General features: G+C 42.5%; 1 protein-coding gene across 5 annotated transcripts in view; it reads left to right on the top strand.

Moving 5' to 3' along the window:
* LARGE1 (LARGE xylosyl- and glucuronyltransferase 1) overlaps positions 1–20,487 on the top strand; it is a 283,589-nt gene that overhangs the window by 202,041 nt on the left and 61,061 nt on the right. For all 5 annotated transcript variants that reach the window (XM_084524041.1, XM_084524043.1, XM_084524044.1 and 2 more), the window contains one exon: positions 17,482–17,586. In XM_084524041.1, the coding sequence (XP_084380167.1) occupies positions 17,482–17,586 (105 nt within the window). The remainder of the gene's footprint in view (positions 1–17,481; positions 17,587–20,487) is intronic.

Below are 20,487 nucleotides of genomic sequence, written 5' to 3'. Positions count from 1 at the left end.
GTTACTTACACTTCGTGCATTAGTAGAGATTAAGAGGATTAACTGGTTCCCTGACTTCCTGCATACTTTCCTGCAGTGGTTGGGCACAGCTGGTTACAGCATTTTGATGTCCGAGGAATTCTTGATGCTTTTGTCCCCTCTTTTTCTTTTTTTTTTTTTTTTATTATTGTGAAAGTATACTTTACCTTATCTAGATATTTTCAGTAGTTCAGCTGGTCACTTTGATTCTTTAGTATTTTTAAAGGAAAGCTTGTACTTTAAATCCTGCTGTAAAAATCACCAAAAAAAAAAAAAAAAAAGGCATAAAGTAACATTAGGCTTAGGTTCACAAATGGATACTTCTTAAAATTTAGTTCTAAGTGGAGTTTATACAAGTAACTTACAAAGCAGTTCACAAAGTCTTTCCTGCCTGCTGTAGGCACGTTGCTTTCAACCCCAACACACGGGCACTTTAAATTCTGTCACTGTGCATGCCTACAGATGCTGTAATTTTGGTTAAGCCAGAAAGCTGCCAGCTATTTTCAGCCTAAATCCATTTTGCATCTTGACTCTTCTGCACCTAACCTTTCAGAAGGGCCAAGCAATTTGACCTCATTACAGGGAGAAGAGTATAAAGAAGAGGTTGTGGGGTGCTAGTGCTACATATTTCGTGCTATGTGTAGGGGGAAGGAGCACATAGCCAGGAAAAGGAAGGCTCTTCTTTAGTTTGGAAGGTGAAGGTTCTCCCATTTCTTAAAGAAGTATGTGAGGCATCTGGCTGCAGGCAGCTTCTTGGTGAGGCCTTGCTGCTCTGCACCAGGAATGCAAAATTAATGAGGCCAGAGAGGGAGAATAAGCAGGAGGGATCATAACCCTGTCAATCCACTGATGAGATACTTCTCTAAGATGGAAAGTTCTGGATTTTCTTCCAGAAATTGCTTTCACTTTTTGTATTTTCCTCTAGTTATTTCCAAGGAGAGAAAGGTTTGGAGTGCTTTGTCTAACCATCACTGTTTCAATATTTCCTTAGCCTCTGCTAGGTTGATGTAGGGACAAGCAGGTTATTTCAGGGTGTTTTCTGAACTCCTGTACATATGTAAGCTTACTTCTTTCTGGTGTTTGGTTTTCTGTACATTTATTTCTGTGGCTACAAGGAGCTCTGAGATCTTTTTTGCCTGCCAATACAACCATTTGTAACTGTGGAGTGTCAGTGAACACACTTCTAAGGTTTCTCTGGGGATATTTGCTTCTGGAGCTAAAGAAAAAGTTTTCAGTGGAGTACACACATGTATGTCCCCTGTTTTGTAAGCACAATGTAGAATATTTCCTTAAAACTAGTTGCTAGAAAGTTCAAGAGTTCATAGCCTTCTCTCCTGATCTTCTTCTCTCCTCCTGTAGCTGAGAACAGCAGTCAACACAAAAGTTGAATCCTATGCTAACAGAGCATATCTCAAAGAGCCTACATGTATGTGAGAAGTCTGAGCGGCACTTTTTAACAGATCTCTGCAGATGACACACGAGGCAGACTGCAGTCTGACCAAGTAAAAAGCCCTTCAGCTTCCAGGAAGAGAACCAAAGAGACTTTTCTAACCATTCGAGAACGGTAGACTTTTGCACTCCTGTTGCTTTTTACCCATATAATGTCAGCATTATCCAGAAAGCAAACTCCCAGTAATGAAGTCTGGGTCTCTCCCCATCTGTCTCACTAAATGCCACTTGGAACAAGCGCCTTTTCATTTGACAATAAAATCAATGAATGAAATATTAGAGGCTTGAACGATATGATGTGCAGAATACATTATGGGAGTTGTTGTGTTTCAGTGGACAGCGAGTCTTGCCCTTTCTTCCCGTTATCATCAACATATCTACTTAATGATACTGGCACCTTGTGCTAATCTCTCACCTCTTTGCTTTTAGGCTTTAACTCTTTTGTACCACTTTCAAGTCTCTCTGGCTCAGAGCTGTGGAATAAAATTCCGCACTTTATGTGAACTATTGAGCTCACATTTGTTATCTGTCTCAATTAAAAACAGACCTGCGCGTACTAAATAATTGAACAACTGAGAGAAAAGAGCTTAAGCTGATTTTCATAACACTTACTTTTATCCCTTTACTCAGTTGACACAGCTTTCTTCCTCTTTGCTGTGAGATTCTTCAGAATAACAGGAATCAGTGCTACACCAATAAATAGGACAAAAAGGGAAATGTCAGCGCCAAGGTTGACTTTAGTAAAACACCCTAAAAACTGGAATTGTCCACAACAATTGATTTGCAAAACACTGAAGAATGTCATATTTTTCTTATTGTTTTTTTCCAGGCCTTACTGGATTTTCCATCAGATCAGGAATATTAACCACTTCATTGTCACTCTAGCACAATGTGTCATAGATGTAAGTAAACAGCTGAAAGCTGAGAGTAAGTAATTGTCACTAGCAGACACATGGTAGTTGAGCCCTTGGAGCTCAAGGTACTGTGTAAGTGGCAGTTTTGTAATTTTATTTTTGTGTCAGTCTTGACTCTGTAGTATTGGACAGGGTTACATACCAGCAAAACCAAGCCAATGCTATATATGATTTCAAGTTCAGTTTACAAGTGGACACAATTTCAGCAAGAGAAAATCTCAACCACTTTGCCCTGTAAATCCCTCTGTCTCCAGGGTACAGGTTAAAAGACAGAGAAGGACATAGAGAAGGAATGGCTGTGTTCAAATTTAAGTGCAATTCTCTGCACATTTATTAGATATTTGTAGTGCTCCATCTCTTGCTGCAAAAATAACTTGCAACACTGGTAGGATAAAGCTTTCCATTCTGTTCTCTGAGCTGTTCTTTTCTTGCACACACATCTGCTGCTTAGCCTGACTGCAGAATCATGTCTACCTAGAGAGGCTGAAGCTGGGCAAACAGCTGGTGAACCAGCAGTGATTGCACAGCCAGTCAGTGTTGGAATAGGAAGAAATCCCAAGTCTCTCAAGGTCATCACTAAACCATGAGGCTTCTTGTACAGCCACTGGTTTTTGTTGTATCAGGCAGAAGCAGCTCGTGTTCTGTGGGCTCAGGATGCGGAACAGGAGGCTGTTTGATATCAGAGCTCTCCATCAGCATTTCCATGATACGGGACTAATTGTGCACAGTCATTAGATATGAACAAACGTGTCATCTTACCGTCTGATATCCTGATGCATAAATCATTTTTAGCTGTAGTGATTGTGAGCTCTCACCTGTCTTGAAGTGTGTCATTAACAGTATAAGGTGAGCTCTTTACAATAAAAAAAAAAAAAGATAAAAACAATTGTCAGTGTAGTGAGTGCCATTAATAGCAGTAGCAAGAAGTGCTGGGCAGGTAGCAGCACCTTACTGCAGGCTGTGTCTGTGGAAGAGAAGACTTGAATCTTGATCTTGAAAAATTTGCATAGGCTAGTAAAGCCACATAGCCAAAGGGAAAATGCAGAGCTTGTTTATTTTTTGACAGAACTGAATCCAACAAAGGGGAATAATAATGTCAACATAGTTGGATTTCAACACCACTTACACTAACTTGGCAACCTTTTTTACATCATGTGTGACTACAGCCCTTTTCTATGAAGCATGTCCCTATTTTCTGTGTGTGTTGTTTTCTTTTTCAACTTGTCACCAGAAAAACAATCCTTTTCATTCTGCTCATCTTGGATTTTTTTCTGCCTCTGCTTCTAAATTCAGGGACTTCTCTGGTGCTCAGAGAAAGTCCTTATGATATATACTTAGATGTTTCTTGCTTGCAAACATTCCTGGTGTGCCCATTGATTTAGAAGATTTGTTTCTTTAAATAAAAATAAGAGGGGTGGGGTTCATATCTTGCTATTTATATACAAAAACTGCCAAAGAGAATATGAAGTTGGAATAACAGTCTCTGGAGTATAAGAAAGCTCTTATGCTCTGTCTCTAATTCACTGCTAATAAACAACAGTTTAGTATTCCAACAACAACCTCAAGCACCGATTACTGAAACCCAATAAGTGTAGTGAAGCAGTGACGTCATTCCCATTTTACAGAAAGAAAGAGAGGAATGAGCAGGCAGTGGCTAACCTCTGTTACTCTCATGTGGATCTGAGTTAAGTTTGTTCAGTTAACAGAAGCAACTTAAGATTTACATTGGTACAGCTGAAATCAACAACTGCCTGAACATCACAAGGAATGTGAAGAGACATGCACAGAATCCCAAGGGATGTACCCAAAGTAAACTTGTGGCAGAACAGAATCCGTTCAGGGTTTGGCAAGAAAAACCTCAGCCACTAGTGAACACAGTAAGCCAACAGCTGCTCAGAAGGCTAGGGAAATGGAAACTTCTGAATTATTACTAAGTGGCAATGGCAGTTTAGGCACTAGGCTACTAAAAAGGATGGTGCCTCAGTATCAACAAGCAGTGCTCAGGATCTCAGAAGTCTTGGTGCCTGTTCATAGATCACTGTTCATCTCCTTGGTCATCTTAGATATATCACTCCATCGCCAGGTACCTCAGTTTCTCCCACCGTAGGGACTTTTCTTCTTTCCTTTATAAAGGGTTACTAATGAAAGGCACTGCACAAGAGTTATATTATTGATTACATGTTGCAGCCTGCTGCTCAGCTCCCCGTTACTGAGATGTATTTCAAAGACAGGGTTTGTGCCAACCAATATGAGCATCTCAGGACCTTACCCCTTTATAAATTTGATAACAGTTATGACAGACAGAGTCATGGTGTATGGACAGTTACTTTCATGTTCTTCACACTCTCGTCCAAGGCAGTTTTATTGCATTATCATTGGCAGGGAAAAGAGGAAAAAAAAAAAAAAAGAAGCATCTTTTATTCAGTGATCACGTATTCCTGCATAGCACAAATTCATGCCATGGTTTTAATAGCTTGTATGCTCCTGAAACACTGGGCACAGTAATTTAAAAATGTCTTTTCTCTCAGCCCCCTGCCTGAATATTAGAGCTAGTGGATTGGAATTGACTTTGTTCATAAGGACATTTTGCTGCTTTCAGAGGAAGAAGTTTTCAATTTTTAAAAAAATGTAGGGTTTTATATTGAATGAATTAAAAATTAAAAGGGAGACAATGACAGGGGGAAAGCAGTACAGGGGCACGCAATCTTTAAGCTGCCATTGTTTGAATAAAAAGTGAGGTGTGTAGTCAAAGCAGCGAGTCCATCTTACTGAGCACCTGCAACCTGGTTAGGAGAGAGTCATCATCTGAGAAAGGGTTCATGCCAAGTCTTCTATTGCTGTTAATTAGATGGCATTGCTGCTGCTGGGACATTTTGTGCCATAAACAGTGGCATAAAAGCTGAGGTGAGGAAGGATAAGCTCAGCAGCACTTGAAGCTGGTATGGGCATCCCTTATATTCTGGCATACCATTTCACTACAGCTTCTGCATTCAGGTGCATTCTTCCCCAAACACCACGCTAGTGCTCTTTCCCTGGCAGTGTTTTGGGGTATATCCTTTCCTGCCAGGTAGAAAACAAACAAAAACTTCTGTGTGTGTCCAAATCATAACATCTTTGAACTAGAGGATGCCTGGGGCGAGGAGGTCGACTCCGCGCCTCAGGACTGCCTCCACCAAGAAAGACAGGAGGGTTACTGTTGTTGGTGACTCGATTCTTAGGGGAACAGAGGGCCCTATTTGTCGGCCTGACCCTACCCGTAGGGAAGTCTGCTGTCTCCCTGGGGCCAGGGTCAGGGACGTTGCCAGGAAGCTTCCTAACCTGGTACGCCCCTCTGACTACTACCCCCTTTTGATAGTCCAGGCGGGCAGTGATAACATCGAAGAGAGAAGCCTCAAGGCTATCAAAAGGGACTTTAGGGGAATGGGTCGGTTAGTGGATGGAGCGGGAGTGCAGGTGGTGTTTTCGTCCATCCCTATGGTGGCAGGGAGGGGTTCAGAGAGGACACGGAAAGCCCACCTGTTAAACACGTGGCTCCGGGGCTGGTGCCAACGCAGAAATCTTGGGTTTTTTGATCATGGGGCACTTTACTCAGCACCTGGCCTGATGGCCGCAGACGGGTCCCTATCTTTTAGGGGAAAAAGGATCCTGGGCCAGGAACTGGCAGGGCTCATTGAGAGGGCTTTAAACTAGGTAGGAAGGGGGATGGGGCTGAGGCTAGGATTGTTGGGGCTGTGCCAGGGGGAACAATGGCAAGGCCGGAGGATAAGGCAATGGCCCAGCTGAAGTGCATCTACACCAATGCACGCAGCATGGGTAACAAACAGGAGGAGCTGGAAGCCATCGTGCGGCAGGCAGGCTACGACTTGGTTGCCATCACGGAGACGTGGTGGGACCAGTCTCATGACTGGAGTGCTGCAATGCCTGGCTATAAGCTCTATAGAAGGGACAGGCAGCATAGAAGGGGTGGTGGTGTGGCTCTCTATATTAGAGAGTCTTTCGAGGTTGTAGAACTCGAGGTTGGGAATGACAAGGTCGAGTCCCTTTGGGTTAGGATCGGCAGGGACAACAAGGCTAGTGTCCTGGTCGGGGTCTGCTATAGACCGCCGAACCAGGATGAGGAGACGGATGAGGAATTCTACAGGCAGCTGACAGAGGTTGCAAAATCATCAGCTCTTGTACTCGTGGGTGACTTCAACTTCCCTGACATATCCTGGAAGCACAACACAGCCCTGAGAAAGCAGTCTAGGAGGTTTCTGGAGAGCGTGGAAGATAGCTTCCTGACACAGCTGGTTAGTGAGCCTACCAGGGGAGGTGCTCCGCTAGACCTTTTCTTCACAAACAGAGAAGGACTGGTGGAGGACGTGATCGTCGGGAGCTGTCTCGGGCAGAGTGACCACGCAATGGTGGAGTTCACTATTCTTGGCGAGGCCAGGAAGGGGACCAGTAAAACCGCTGTATTGGACTTTCGGAGGGCTGACTTTGAACTGCTCAGGACACTGGTTGGTGGAGTCCCTTGGGAGGCGGTTCTGAAGGGCAGAGGGGTCCAGGAAGGCTGGGCGATCTTCAAGAGGGAAGTCTTCATGGCGCAGGAACGGTCTGTACCCACGTGCCCAAAGACGAGCTGGCGGGGAAGAAGACCGGCCTGGCTCAACAGAGAATTGTGGCTTGATCTTAGGAGGAAAAAGAGGGTTTATAAGCTTTGGAAAAGTGGGCAGGCCACTAAGGAGGACTTTAAAGAAGTAGCGAGGCTGTGCAGGGACAAAATTAGGAAGGCCAAAGCTCATCTGGAGCTCAATCTGGCTACTGCCGTTAAAGATAACAAAAAATGTTTCTATAAATACATCAACACAAAAAGGAGGACTAAGGAGAATCTCCATCCTTTACTGGATGCGGGGGGAAACTTAGTTACAAGAGATGAGGAAAAGGCGGAGGTGCTCAATGCCTTCTTTGCCTCAGTCTTTAGCGGCAATACCGGATGTTCTCTGGATACCCAGTACCCTGAGCTGGTGGAAGGGGATGGGGAACAGGATGTGGCCCTCATTATCCATGAAGAACTGGTTGGTGACCTGCTACGGCACTTAGATGTGCACAAGTCGATGGGGCCGGATGGGATCCACCCAAGGGTACTGAGGGAACTGGCAGAGGAGCTGGCCAAGCCACTGTCCATCATTTATCAACAGTCCTGGCTATCGGGGGAGGTCCCAATCGACTGGCGGCTAGCAAACGTGACGCCCATCTACAAGAAGGGCCGGAGGGCAGACCCGGGAAACTACAGGCCTGTCAGTTTGACCTCAGTGCCAGGAAAGCTCATGGAGCAGATCCTCCTGAGAGTCATCATGCAGCACTTGAAGGGGAAGCAGGCGATCAGGCCCAGTCAGCATGGCTTTATGAAAGGCAGGTCATGCCTGACGAACCTGATCTCCTTCTATGACAGAGTGACGCGCTGGGTGGATGAGGGAAAGGCTGTGGATGTGGTCTACCTTGACTTCAGCAAGGCTTTTGACACCGTTTCCCACAGCATTCTCCTCAAGAAACTGGCTGCTCTTGGCTTGGACTGGCGCACGCTTCGTTGGGTTAGAAACTGGCTGGATAGCCGGGCCCAAAGAGTCCTGGTGAATGGAGTCAAGTCCAGTTGGAGGCCAGTCACTAGTGGCGTCCCCCAGGGCTCGGTGCTGGGGCCGGTCCTCTTTAATATCTTCATCGATGATCTGGACGAGGGCATCGAGTGCACCCTCAGTAAGTTCGCAGATGACACCAAGTTAGGTGCGTGTGTCGATCTGCTTGAGGGTAGGAAAGCTCTGCAGGAGGATCTGGATAGGCTGCACCGATGGGCTGAGGTCAACTGCATGAAGTTTAACAAGGCCAAGTGCCGGGTCCTGCACCTGGGGCGCAATAACCCCAAGCAGAGCTACCGGCTGGGAGAGGAATGGTTGGAAAGCTGCCAGGCAGAGAAGGACCTGGGAGTGATGGTTGATAGTCAGCTGAATATGAGCCAGCAGTGTGCTCAGGTGGCCAAGAAGGCCAACGGCATCCTGGCTTGTATTAGGAACAGCGTGACCAGCAGGGCTAGGGAGGTGATCGTCCCCCTGTACTCAGCTCTGGTGAGGCCGCACCTCGAGTACTGTGTTCAGTTTTGGGCCCCTTGCTACAAGAAGGACATCGAGGTGCTTGAGCGGGTTCAGAGAAGGGCGACGAAGCTGGTGAGGGGCCTGGAGAACAAGTCCTACAAGGAGCGGCTGAGGGAGCTGGGCTTGTTCAGCCTGGAGAAGAGGAGGCTCAGGGGTGACCTTATCGCTCTTTTTAGGTACCTCAAGGGAGGCTGTAGCGAGGTGAGGGTTGGCCTGTTCTCCCACGTGCCTGGTGACAGGACGAGGGGGAATGGGTTTAAGTTGAGCCAGGGGAGTTTTAGGTTAGATGTTAGGAAGAACTTCTTCACTGAAAGGGTTGTGAGGCACTGGAACAGGCTGCCCAGGGAAGTGGTGGAGTCACCATCCCTGGAAGTCTTCAAAAGACGTTTAGATGTAGAGCTTAGGGATATGGTTTAGTGGAGGGCTGTTAGCGTTAGGTTGGAGGTTGGACTCGATGACCTTGAGGTCTCTTCCAACCTAGGAAATTCTGTGATTCTGTGATTCTGTGATAGTTTTAAGTTCCTGGCATAGGAGCCCATTTGTCACGTGTGTACAACACCTTGCAATTGTCACAGAAAACCTCAAAAAGTTTTGTTCCACGGTGAAAGTCTTTTTTCTGCACTTGGTATCTTGTACACAACTGCTGAGAATCTGTTTCTCTGAAATTCTGCAGATGAAAGTGTTGCAAATATTAATGATAGATTTTCTGGCTTTGCTGTAGTTTGCTGGACTTTTCACTGGACTCTTCGTTTTCTAATAAGCTCCTTGGAGTAGAGGAGATGATAAGCAGAAACCTAATTTATTTTCATCTTTTGATTGATTTCAGTCTTTCATCTTTCCTTATGAAGAAGAATCACAGATTTAGCTCTTTACCCCAAACTTTCTCAATCCAATTCTCTACACTTCATCCTCTTGATCACCATTTGTGTATGATTTTGCCTTCTGAATCTTCCCCTCTACCACCTACAAAACACTTGCTATGTTTCTATCTGAACAGACTCTTGCTGAGTTATTATTCTTCTCTGGCTCAAGTTGCTGTAACTTCTTTAGCCCTGTCCACATCACCACCTCTGAGTATATCCAGAAGTCAGCTGATATATTGCTTTAGATCCTTGTTCCAGCACTGGTAGCATCATTATTCCTTTCACTAATTCCTTTCTCCTTCACTGATTCAGCCTTGCCCATCCTGTATTTCCCAGCCATCCATGTGCTCTATCTACTTGTGCCTCACCTACCTACTTTGTTTTCTTACCATGTAGTCAATGCCTGTCTCCTTTCTCCCTCTACTGGCACCAACATGCTATCCAACGTGAAGCTGCCATGAACCCATGTTCTCCTCTCCCAATCCAGTCCTGCAGTACCTTCCATGAGCTACTCGTTGGTCTTCTTCCCATGCAGATTGTTCCTTAATAACTGCCCATGCAGATTCTCTCTATGAGAAATCAGTCCAGTAAGAAGAGCTAATGGCCATTCAGAGACAGCAACATACTTACATTAAGTAAGAGAGGTATCAAATAGGTAGACTTGTGTGGGAAGTCTACTTCCCTGAGTATGTATAGATAAGCACATATCTATGTGTGAATGCACATACAATACATTTATATGTTGCACGTATTGCATGCATGTGAAATAAACTCACAGTAGAGGTAAAAGTATTCAGTTCTGTGAAACAGCGAACACTGTACAGTCATATGAGGAAATGTCTGCCTCTGTTTCTGGGGGCACACAGGCTTGGGTACAGTGCACACACAAGATTTCATGTACATATTTTACTCTGTGATAAAATTTCTAAAAACTGTCTAGAGGTGCTAAGAGGTGCTGAGAGTTATCATGCTAGAAATACGTTTCCAGAGGTAACTCAGGGAGTTTGTTGTAAAAGAGAGAGTCTTTTTTAGGGATGAAAGAGGGCATGCAAGTAGAAGAGAGGAGTGAGTGTGGGCACAGGGAGAAGCATGAATTGATATTGACAGAGCAAGAATTGCACAGGGCATCAATAGTGAGGATGAAAAGCTTGAACTTGACAGTGATCTGAAGAGGTAGATGAGATATGTGTCAGGAGAAGTGAAAGATTTTAGAAGCCACATGCTTTGTATGAACTGGTGCAAGCTCAGAGACTAGAAGGCCATAGAGAAAGGGTCAGTCACTCAGGCAAGACTAACATGAAGTGCAACTCATTCAGCTGGTATAAATCAGCATAAGTACACTGATTTCGTTGAAGTCATGCTGATTTACACCAGCTAAGGATGTGTGCTTACAGATTTAATGCTCATTTCCAAAAGGAAAGGTGTCTTATACAGGCATTTAAAGGATAAAGCAAAACAGGAGGAGGATGAAGAAGGAGAGAAGAGGGAAGGGACATTTAACAACATATTTTAACTCTGTTTTTTTCAGAAAATAATCCAGCTTCATTGTACCATTATAGATTCTGCTGGTCACAGACAGTGATCATCAGAATTGTTACTGGGCAATTTAGAAACATTCCAGCATTCAGAATATATATCTTTTCCCCTCTTCTCTCCTTTTACCTTTTTATTCCTTGTGTCTGCGTCCCGTTTTGGGAGCACTAACTCTGCAGTTCTCCTGGTTCCTGCCAGGTCTGAATCTTAAAGTCTTGCTGAATCCTTCTCCTGTTTTTGTCAGCTTACACTGAAGGCATGCATTGCTCCAGCAGTACTTGGCTGTGGCTCCAGCATTCATGTCTGTATTAAATTTCTAACAACTTAAACCACAACTGTTGAAACAGTTAGAAGTGGCAAGACAGAGTTCTGTTCTGTTCTTCTTTAAAAACCTCCACAGTATAGAATTTGATTAGTCTACGTTTTTAATGGCTGAAAATACTTTGTGCTTCTTTTTCACTTTGGAGGCCTCTACCAAATGCAACTAACCCTTGATAATATAGCAACTAGCTGGACTGAAACAGACTTCTCCTGTGGCATCAGCTCACATAATAATGGCCATAGATGGTTAAAAGGTGGACCCGTTCCTCTTACTGTGATTGCAGTGGAGCCACATGAAAGCCATGCAGTTTCCTAAGACAAGAAAAAAAAAAAGAAGTTTTCCTCTAAAGAAGTTGTGGAAAGTAGTTGTAATTGCTGTTATATTTTTTAGTGTTATTATTATTGTTTGTAACAGGAAAATACCTGAAGGCCAAAAGAGCACTGTTAAGCAGTACCACCAGGTAGCTGCCCTGCTGTTGCTCTTCGTACCACACAGCTTCTGCGCCCTGTGACTGGAGACACAGTACCGTGCTACATGGGGCTTCAGCCTGGCTACATGCAGCTGTTGTTATGCTTTCAGTATAAAATAACACACAGTTATTACCTCAGAGCACTTACAGTTGCGATACGTGAGACAGGCAAAATGGGAGAGGGATTGGCTATTGCCATTATTATTTGTGGAGAATCAAGCAAGAGGCTGTTACGTGACTCGTCCCGTGTCATCCAAGAAATCAGCATCAGAACTGGGGACTGAAATGAGATCTTGAGTCCCCTTGAATGCCTGAATTACAGGAATATGCCTTCCCCTCCGTTAGCCACCAAAAATCCATGATGTGTAAACAGAATCAAAGGCATTGAGTTGTCAGGCTTAGAAGTATCTGTTTTTCCATGGAAACCTCTTTTCAGCAACAGCAAAGCTTTTGCACTCCCCATCATCTGAGCTGTCAGGGAGCTGTACTGTGCAAAACACCATAGCTGAGCAGCTGCCTTCTGGAGGAGACTGGTCCCACAGCCGGGCAGCACAGCCTAGTACAGGACAGTCCGGATGTAATTCTGCCTGCTCGATAATTTTTCACTGTGGTCATGCCAGAATCATAGCCTTGTTTTCTGTTGTCTGGCTGTTAGTGGTGATGTATGAATAAGTAAGAAAGACAGCTTCATTTTCATAAGCTAACTTGTGCCTTGAGTAACAGAGAGGGAGAGGAGTGCACTTAATCATAACTGCAGGGCCAGAGCAAAAAATAATGACAGAGCTTTTGCTGTTAGTCATGGTATTTTATTATAATAACTCTTAGAAAAAAGAAACAGGCAGCTCAGACTGCTGAACAATTCATATTTGTTACAGTAGCCACCATGTTCTCATTTGCTGAAAGAATAACTCAAATAACTCTGTTATGCTTGCCTTTTACAAAAGGCCAAGTTGGCAAGGAACTCTACTCCTTCTCCCCAGAAAATCTGAATTCAGGATCTGATATGATCAGAGAGGAGATGAGACCTATGAAAGTTTCTGCAGAGCTGCATGTGCCTCATCAGGGAGGCATGAAGAGTGGCAGAGGGACAGGTCAGGGCTGAGGGGTGGTCAGAGGACCGTGGACAAGGAGAGTTTTCATTATGCCTGTTCAACACCATGCATTGCTTTGGCTTGGCCTGCATTTTAATAACAGATCCTCCTGGATGCAGTGTCAAGGCATGTGCAAGACAAGTAGGTTATCCGTGACAGCCAGCATGAATTCACCAAGGGCAAATCGTGCCTAAACAAACTGGTGGCCTTCTGTGACAGAGTGCCTGCATCAGTTGACAAGGGAAGACTGACCAATGTCAGCTACTTGGACTTCTTCAAGCCTTTGACATGGTCCCGCATGATATTGTGACGTCCAAATTGCAGAGAGATGGATCTGAAGGGTGGGCCATTCAGTGCATAAGGAATTGGCTTGAAGGCTACACCCAGAGGGTGGTGGTCAATGACTCGAAGTCTGAGTGGAGGCTGGTAACTAGTGGTGTCTCTTAGGAGTCCATCTTGGGGCTGGTATTGTTTAATACCTTTATCAACAACATAGACAATGGGATCAAGTGCACCCTCAGCAAGTTTGCAGATGACGCCAAGCTGAGTGGTGCAATTTATACAACAGAATGAAAGGATGCCATCCAAAGGGACCTGGACAAGCTTGAGAAGTGGGCCCACGTGGATCTTATGAGGTTCAACAAGTCCAAATGGAAGGTGCTGTACCTGGTTCGGAGCAATCCCGGACATGAGTACAGACAGGGAGAAGAACTCATCTAGAGCAGCCCTGCAGAGAAGGCCTTGGAGGTTCTGGTGGACCAGAACATGAGCCAGCAGCGTGTGCTTGCAGTCCAGAAGGCCAACTGCATCTTGAGCTGCATTGAAAAGGAGTAGCCAGCAGGTCAAGGGAGGTGTTACCTCATTGCAACCTTTTTAATGCTTGAAGGAGGCTTATAAAAAAGATGGAAAACAACTTTTTGCTTGGGCAGATAATGATAGGACAAGGGGAATGGTTTTAAACTGAAAGAAGGAAAATTTAGGTTAGATGTTAGAGGAAATTCTTCACTCATGTCTTGGTGAGACACTGGCACAGGTTGCCCAGAGAAGCTGTGGTTGCCCCATCCCTGGAGATGTTCAAGATCAGGTTGGGCGAGGCACTGGACAACATGATCTAGTAGGTGGCAGGGAGGTTGGAACTGGATGATCGTGAAAGTCCTTTCCATCCCAAGCCATTCTATGATATGATTCTATGAACTTCACAATGCATTTGAAAAAAATAACCAAATTAAAGTTAATGAATTAACTGATACCCTAAATGAATTAACCGATACACTAGACAGATTGATTTAAAAATGATGTTAATAAATGGGTGAGAATTTTGAATGGAATATTTTTAGTTGTTCAAAATTGGAATGGCAAAATGTTATGATGTGTTTTTTTTTATTTTTTTTTAAATATATAGATTAATGATATATATTATACATCTGTATTATGTGTCAAATTGATGTTACTGAAATGAGTGGGGTTGTACATTTAGATATGGTTATTTTGATATTTTTGAATCAAAATATTTTGGGACCTCTTTTCCAGTGATTTTTTTCTGAATTTCATTTTTTTATACTGACTCAGAATGAAAAAATAATAATAATAGTAAAATGTGGAACCATCACAATTTTCCATGCAGCTGCAGTTCTGTTTTTCTGATCACTTCTGCCCTAAGTTGAAGTCATAAAGACGATGTAAAGGGAAAAAAAATAAAATCTTCTTTGGCAGAGGGAGCAACACTATTCCAGCCTAGGAAAAAAAATATATATATACGTATAACTATAGAAAATACTAATGTATCTTCATAACTTCTTCCAAGATGGCTTGGGAGACAAGCCATCTCATCTGCCTAGTAGATTTTTAGACACCAGCGGGAGAGTTAAAAAAGACTGACAAGCTGTGTACTACACTGCCCTAGGACAGTACCTGAACACGTATGGATTCCCAGGCCATTGCAAAATCAAATTAAAAAGTGTTAGCTAACACATCTAATTTTGTATTTGTGGCAAGCTAAAAGGGCATGTACAGACAGTTATTCCAGCTCAGTTGATGCAGAGTAAGTTACATTATCTGATCCATGTATCTAAGCCCTGAAGCTGATACAATGTTAATTGCTGCCTTCATCCGTGTCCCATATCAAACGTCCAGGAATACTGGTGAGAGCAGGATTTGTTCTGGTGTCTTCAAAAATAAAGGGGAAAAGGGTAAGGAAACAATAAAACTACAATAAATGCATGCAAACATAATTTCCTAAGCTTTTTCAGTTTATCTTAGCCTGAAAAATAATAACTGAAAAGTAAGTCAGGGGCACATTGTCACAACTGAGATTCTTGACTGGTAGGTGGGAAAGCAAAACCATTAACAAACAGCAAGGTTTGTTCATTTCTTATTATTCATCAGTTTGAAGGCTGAACTCTGTGACTTGTTGGGAAATGCATGGGGCTAAAATAATGAAAGCAGATTGATGTTCCCTGGTAAGGAAGTTTAGTATCTGCTTCTTGCAAATGGAATTCTAGCGTTTCTTTTGATGTTAGTGGTACTATCCTCATAAGGATCTGCGGACTGCTGAGTTGTGAAATGTGCTGTTAGAGTATGGGCAGGGTCACTCTCTTCCTACCAGCTGTGCCAATCCATTCCAGCCCAGATGCACCTGTATTTTTTATTGTTTTTCTCATCCTTTACTAGCCATGGTAGCTCCTTATTTTGATTTATTCTACCTCATCTGTAAGGGAGTGGTTATAAAGAACACACAGCCTTACAGCACAGAATCAACAAGTGTTAGTTTAAATTGTGCCCTTCGGCCTTTTTTAGCTAAGACTTGTATCAATCAGTTGAGACTCTTTTCCTATTTCCTTGCAATATATGGCTCATGGGGCCTCATTTGCTGTCCAGTGTGTTCTGTGAGTCCCACAGGTTGAGATATGCTACGGTTTATTTGTATGGAGAAAGAACACATACACTTTTCAACATCTGCTTAGGATATATCTGCTTCTAACTTGTAATTCACCTCATTCTCTTACGCACTGCACTCTGTTAATATTACCAGTTTTCAGTAGCACCAGAGGGGTGATAATGTATGGTAGTCTTTTTTATGATCCTTTCCCTCTCCCCCAGATTTTCCACCTTCTTAAAAAACTGTTCATGGAGTTTAATATGGAAAAGGAAATAAATATACAATGGAAAAGGAGAGACATCATTGGAAAATGAGGGCTGGTGAGGACTGGCATGTTGTGATTAGGATGGAGTAGGCTGAACCTGAACAGTGGTATAGAATGGACTCGGTAATCCCTCAAGGTTATTTCTAGATTGATTTCCGTTCGCTCATTAAATGCTGTTGTAATGTGCTGTTCTGATTTATTTGTTATATGCATTGGCCACTCGCTGCTGCTCACATTCTTTGAAATAGAATCAAGATACACGAGGCTTACTGGCATCCCACTGAGCTGGGTACCACAGGAGACTAACAGTCATCTGGTCTACGCTTATGCCATCCTAGCTAATCTTGAATAAATAACTTCTGTCTTTGTGTCTTGCTTCTCAGACCAGTCTTGTTTTGGGCCATACTGATTTTTTTATTTTTTTTTGTATTACATCTGTGGTCCTATATAGCCAACACGGGATGATAATTTAATGCTTTCAGTGCACTGCTGTGGCCATACACGCAGTTTTATGAGCATAGCTGGGACTTGAAAATGTATTTTCAGAGCATGATATTTAATTGCTTTCCAAAAAGGTTGAAAAAACATTTCCTGTCTTAGTCATAGTGCCCACACTGAGTGGGTCCCTTGGTCAAAACACTAGTCCCTTTCCTTTCTTTGACTAGATCCAAATGCAGTTTTCCCTTTCCCTCCGTCCTCCGTCACCAGAGCATCATTTCAATCACTTGTCTTATTTACATTTCATACAGCACATTTCAGGATAGATAATTAAGTCCTTATCTATACAAACATTCACTTTTCAGTTGATTTTTAAGCAGTACAAACCTTCTAGACACATTTGATTTAAAGCACGTTTTACTCTAGCTGAAACCAGCTGCTAATCAATGTAAGCTAAACCAAAATAAGCCCATTTAAAACTGAAATCATAATTCCTGTGCAGCATTCCACATAGGCTTACCTAAATGACTTTTAAATTAATCTCTTAAATTAAAACAGTGCAACTTATGTAGGTAAACCCTTACAATCCATTTGTTTCCTGAGCCAAAGGGATCTCTTGTGACTGAGAAAAAAAACTGGAACCAGTCGGGGGGCGAGAGGGGAGAGCATGGGAAGAGAATAATTTATTATACTAAGCCTTGCTCTTCTATTATATTATCTCCATCAGAGTTTAAACAGATCTTCATATTAGATGATCATTTTACCAACACTTACTTCTCACTAGGAGGATTCTCCATCATTGTATTCCAAAATCAAGCAGCATTCATATTTGTCTGGGTGATATATTTTTGTCAGCATGACAAAGGTTCCCACAGTGTTTAATTACTCAGACTAGCCAGGGGAAAAGGAAAGAAATGAGCCATGCTGAGTTTGCTGTGCCAGGATTGCTTTCTGTTACATAAGCAGGCATCTTCCTAATGCATGAAAGGAAGGCAGCTTCAGAACTGCTGTCTTCTGTTTCCACTGCCTGTCCCTCTCCAGATTTTGTGTGTGTTTTCCATTGACTGACTGTCTTTTGTCTAATGATCTGCTTGCAATTTTGCTCATTTCCAGGGCAGCAGGTTCTTGGCTTGGTGGAGAACCAGAGTGACTGGTATTTGGGCAACCTCTGGAAGAATCATCGGCCCTGGCCAGCACTTGGGAGGGGCTACAACACAGGTACGCCCAGAGAGTTTTCTTTGAATTAACATTTTCATCAAGCGTGGAATCAATCCCCTGGTACAGAGAGAGTAAGATGTGGTAACTCACACCTCCCTTCCTAACCTACTGCAAAATTTGCCATTGAAAGCAGTAAAAATGATGCAGTATGATAAATGTTGGGGTTTCTGCTCCAGCGCTACTCTGATGGGAATATGTTCCCTCTCTAAATGGTCTTAAGGGAGATTGTATGGTATCCTTTGAGGAAAGAGTTTTTCAGCAGTCTGGCACATCCTTACCACATCTACAACATTTCTGTTCATGATGAAGCATACATAGACCCAGCAAGAGGGAAAGAATCAAGGCTCATTTTCTGTAGAGAGGTAAATGGTATCACAAAATGTCAGCCCAATAAAGATATATCTCCCGCAGGATGGCAACAGGGTCATAATTGTCCTAATAAAATGCAAACTACTGCCCATCAATTTCTGCTGCCGTGAGAAAGGAATAAAGGCACTAGATCAGAGAATGTGTTAGATTACAAGAGACAGGCCTTCCCACTGATTTGTGTTTGGTATGTGAGAAAACATACCAGGTGCATAAAGAACACACACATACATCTAAATCATTTCGATGCTAGACTTTACATGCTGATGCAGTGAGTTAGGTTCCCTCTCTATTTGTAATAACAGGGCAGAACAGATGGTAAAGCCTCCATTTAGAAAAGATGAGTCCATTTAAATATCCCTGCACTATCAGAAAATGATTCACCATAATAGTGGTTTTGCTTTTCAGAAATATATTGGATTGAATTAAACAGACTTACTAGGAAAAAGGATTGCATATAGTTGGGTCACTTATATTTCTGTATTCATTTATATATTTGGGGGAGTTATGCCAGTTTTTGTGTGTTTTTTTTTTTTTATTATTATTTTTTTATTTCAGCTTCTGCAAAGCATCTCTGTTCTATGAAAATGTTCAAAAGCGTAGCTTAACAGAACACAGATAAGGATATAAGATTTTGGCAAAAGAGGTTTGTTTCCTGGTTCTCTACTTGCCAGAGCAGAACTACATATATAAATGCTTGGTCTGCCCAAACCCTGCGAAAACAAGAGACGGTATTAAGTTTCAAGGATTTGTCCTGGAACGTGAAAGCTTATATTCTTTGTACCCAAACTTGGCAATGTCAACTCTGTTCAGTGTTACACCACAAAGCAGTATCTTTTGTTCTACTGAGAGATTACCAGCTCTTACAGTTACTTTCTTTCTCATTTTTGGTTTTTCTTTTCTGCCATTTTAATGCTGGCAGAGAGAAATGTGTCACACCCACATAATATTAGGCTGACCCAGAAGTGTATGGCATGTAGTATCTAAAATGCAACTACTTAAGTAAAAATGCTGTAAAAGTTCACTTTATATTATCTTAACTTACTGATCCAAATGCTTTATAGCGTTGCCAAATATCATTGCATCAAAAAAGTCTTCTTCTAGAAGCAAAAATAATTGAATTTCTGTAATCTTTCACATAAATTGCATGTGTTAATTCTCAGCATGTGTAAATACAGAGCTATCAGGCCATGCATAATCCTGACCATGATTTTAGTCTGACCAGTTACTTTCCTCAGACAATTCACATATAGTTATAATAACTTCCTTTCTTTCCGGAAAGAAAAACATAAGGTAGATAATGAATGGAAAATTGACAGGTGGTTATAGTAAGTGGAATGACATTTTTTCAAGTACATGGAACAAGAGGTCAGTGAGGGAAGCAGTGCAATTTCTGAGAGGCAGCAAACGATGTTACAAACAGAATGAGCATCATTTACTTTTTTTTTTTTTTTTAATTGAATTCATTTTTTGCCTCAGTAATCTAGCAGAGATTGGAGGTATAAATCTCTCAAGAGAGAAAAAATACCAAAAGAAACTGTAGCTTGTTTGATGTGTTCCGCAAATTAAAATCATTGACACTGGGGACAACACTGTGGCCAAGGAGGATTCAGAAAACTAAAAGGGGGGGAGCAGAGAGACAATAACTCTAAGCAAAACACTCAAGACAGTGGGCCAGAAAAAGAATGACTTAGAGATTCAGGTGCTTAGAGTAACACTTGGAGTCGAACCTGGGTCCCCAAAACCCTGAAACTTTAATGGGCTAAACAAATTCAGATGAGAGGGAAGTGATCAGACGGATGTTGCTCTTGCTCTTGTAAGTCTATTTATTACAGTCCTAGCATACAATTGTAAGAAAAGATATTTTTACATGAGCCTTTTCAACCAGACTCAATCTTGGCACATTTGATGCAGGAGTACCCCTCAGAGTCATTTTTTTCCCACTTCTTCCTCCCTGTTTCTAAAGCAAATAATTTATCATTCACTTCCACTTTTCTATGCTTGAAGCCACTCTGGACAACATACAGGCTGGGGAGTCCCAGAAGGCAGGTGCATTAATGCTAAAGGTGTGTTTGTTCCTTCTCCACTAGCTCTTTAAACCCAGCAAGCTTATGCATTCTTCTGTTCCATTTTGCCCAGGCCAGACCTCCAGCCCATACAGATTTTCAAGGAAACGGTGTTTTTTTTCAGCTGGTTTTAACCCTTCTTCTTCATTTGCACAAGTCGTATTTTAGTCTGTGATAATACAATCTTAGGAAAAGCAGACCAAACTCAAAAGTCAGTTCAGTGACAATTTAATTTCTGTTTAAAATGTTCTTAGTTAGACCCATCCATTATTTGGACAGCGTTCACTTCCCCAAGCCATTTTAAATACTGTTCCTTCTGTACCACAAAGGTACACAGGTTTTTTTCTGTACTTCATTGGTCAAAGCTCAGTAAGCTACTTAATGAAATACTTTTTATATGGCATCTGCTCTATTTTCTTTGTCTACACTGAGATTAACTCTTACAGAATCCTCATGTATTAGTTAAAGC

Source organism: Aythya ferina, assembly GCF_964211825.1.
Source record: "Aythya ferina genome assembly, chromosome: 1".
Classification (NCBI taxonomy): Eukaryota; Metazoa; Chordata; class Aves; order Anseriformes; family Anatidae; genus Aythya; species Aythya ferina.
The sequence above is the reverse complement of the archived record's forward strand: the minus strand, read 5'-3'. Positions and strand labels throughout refer to the sequence as shown.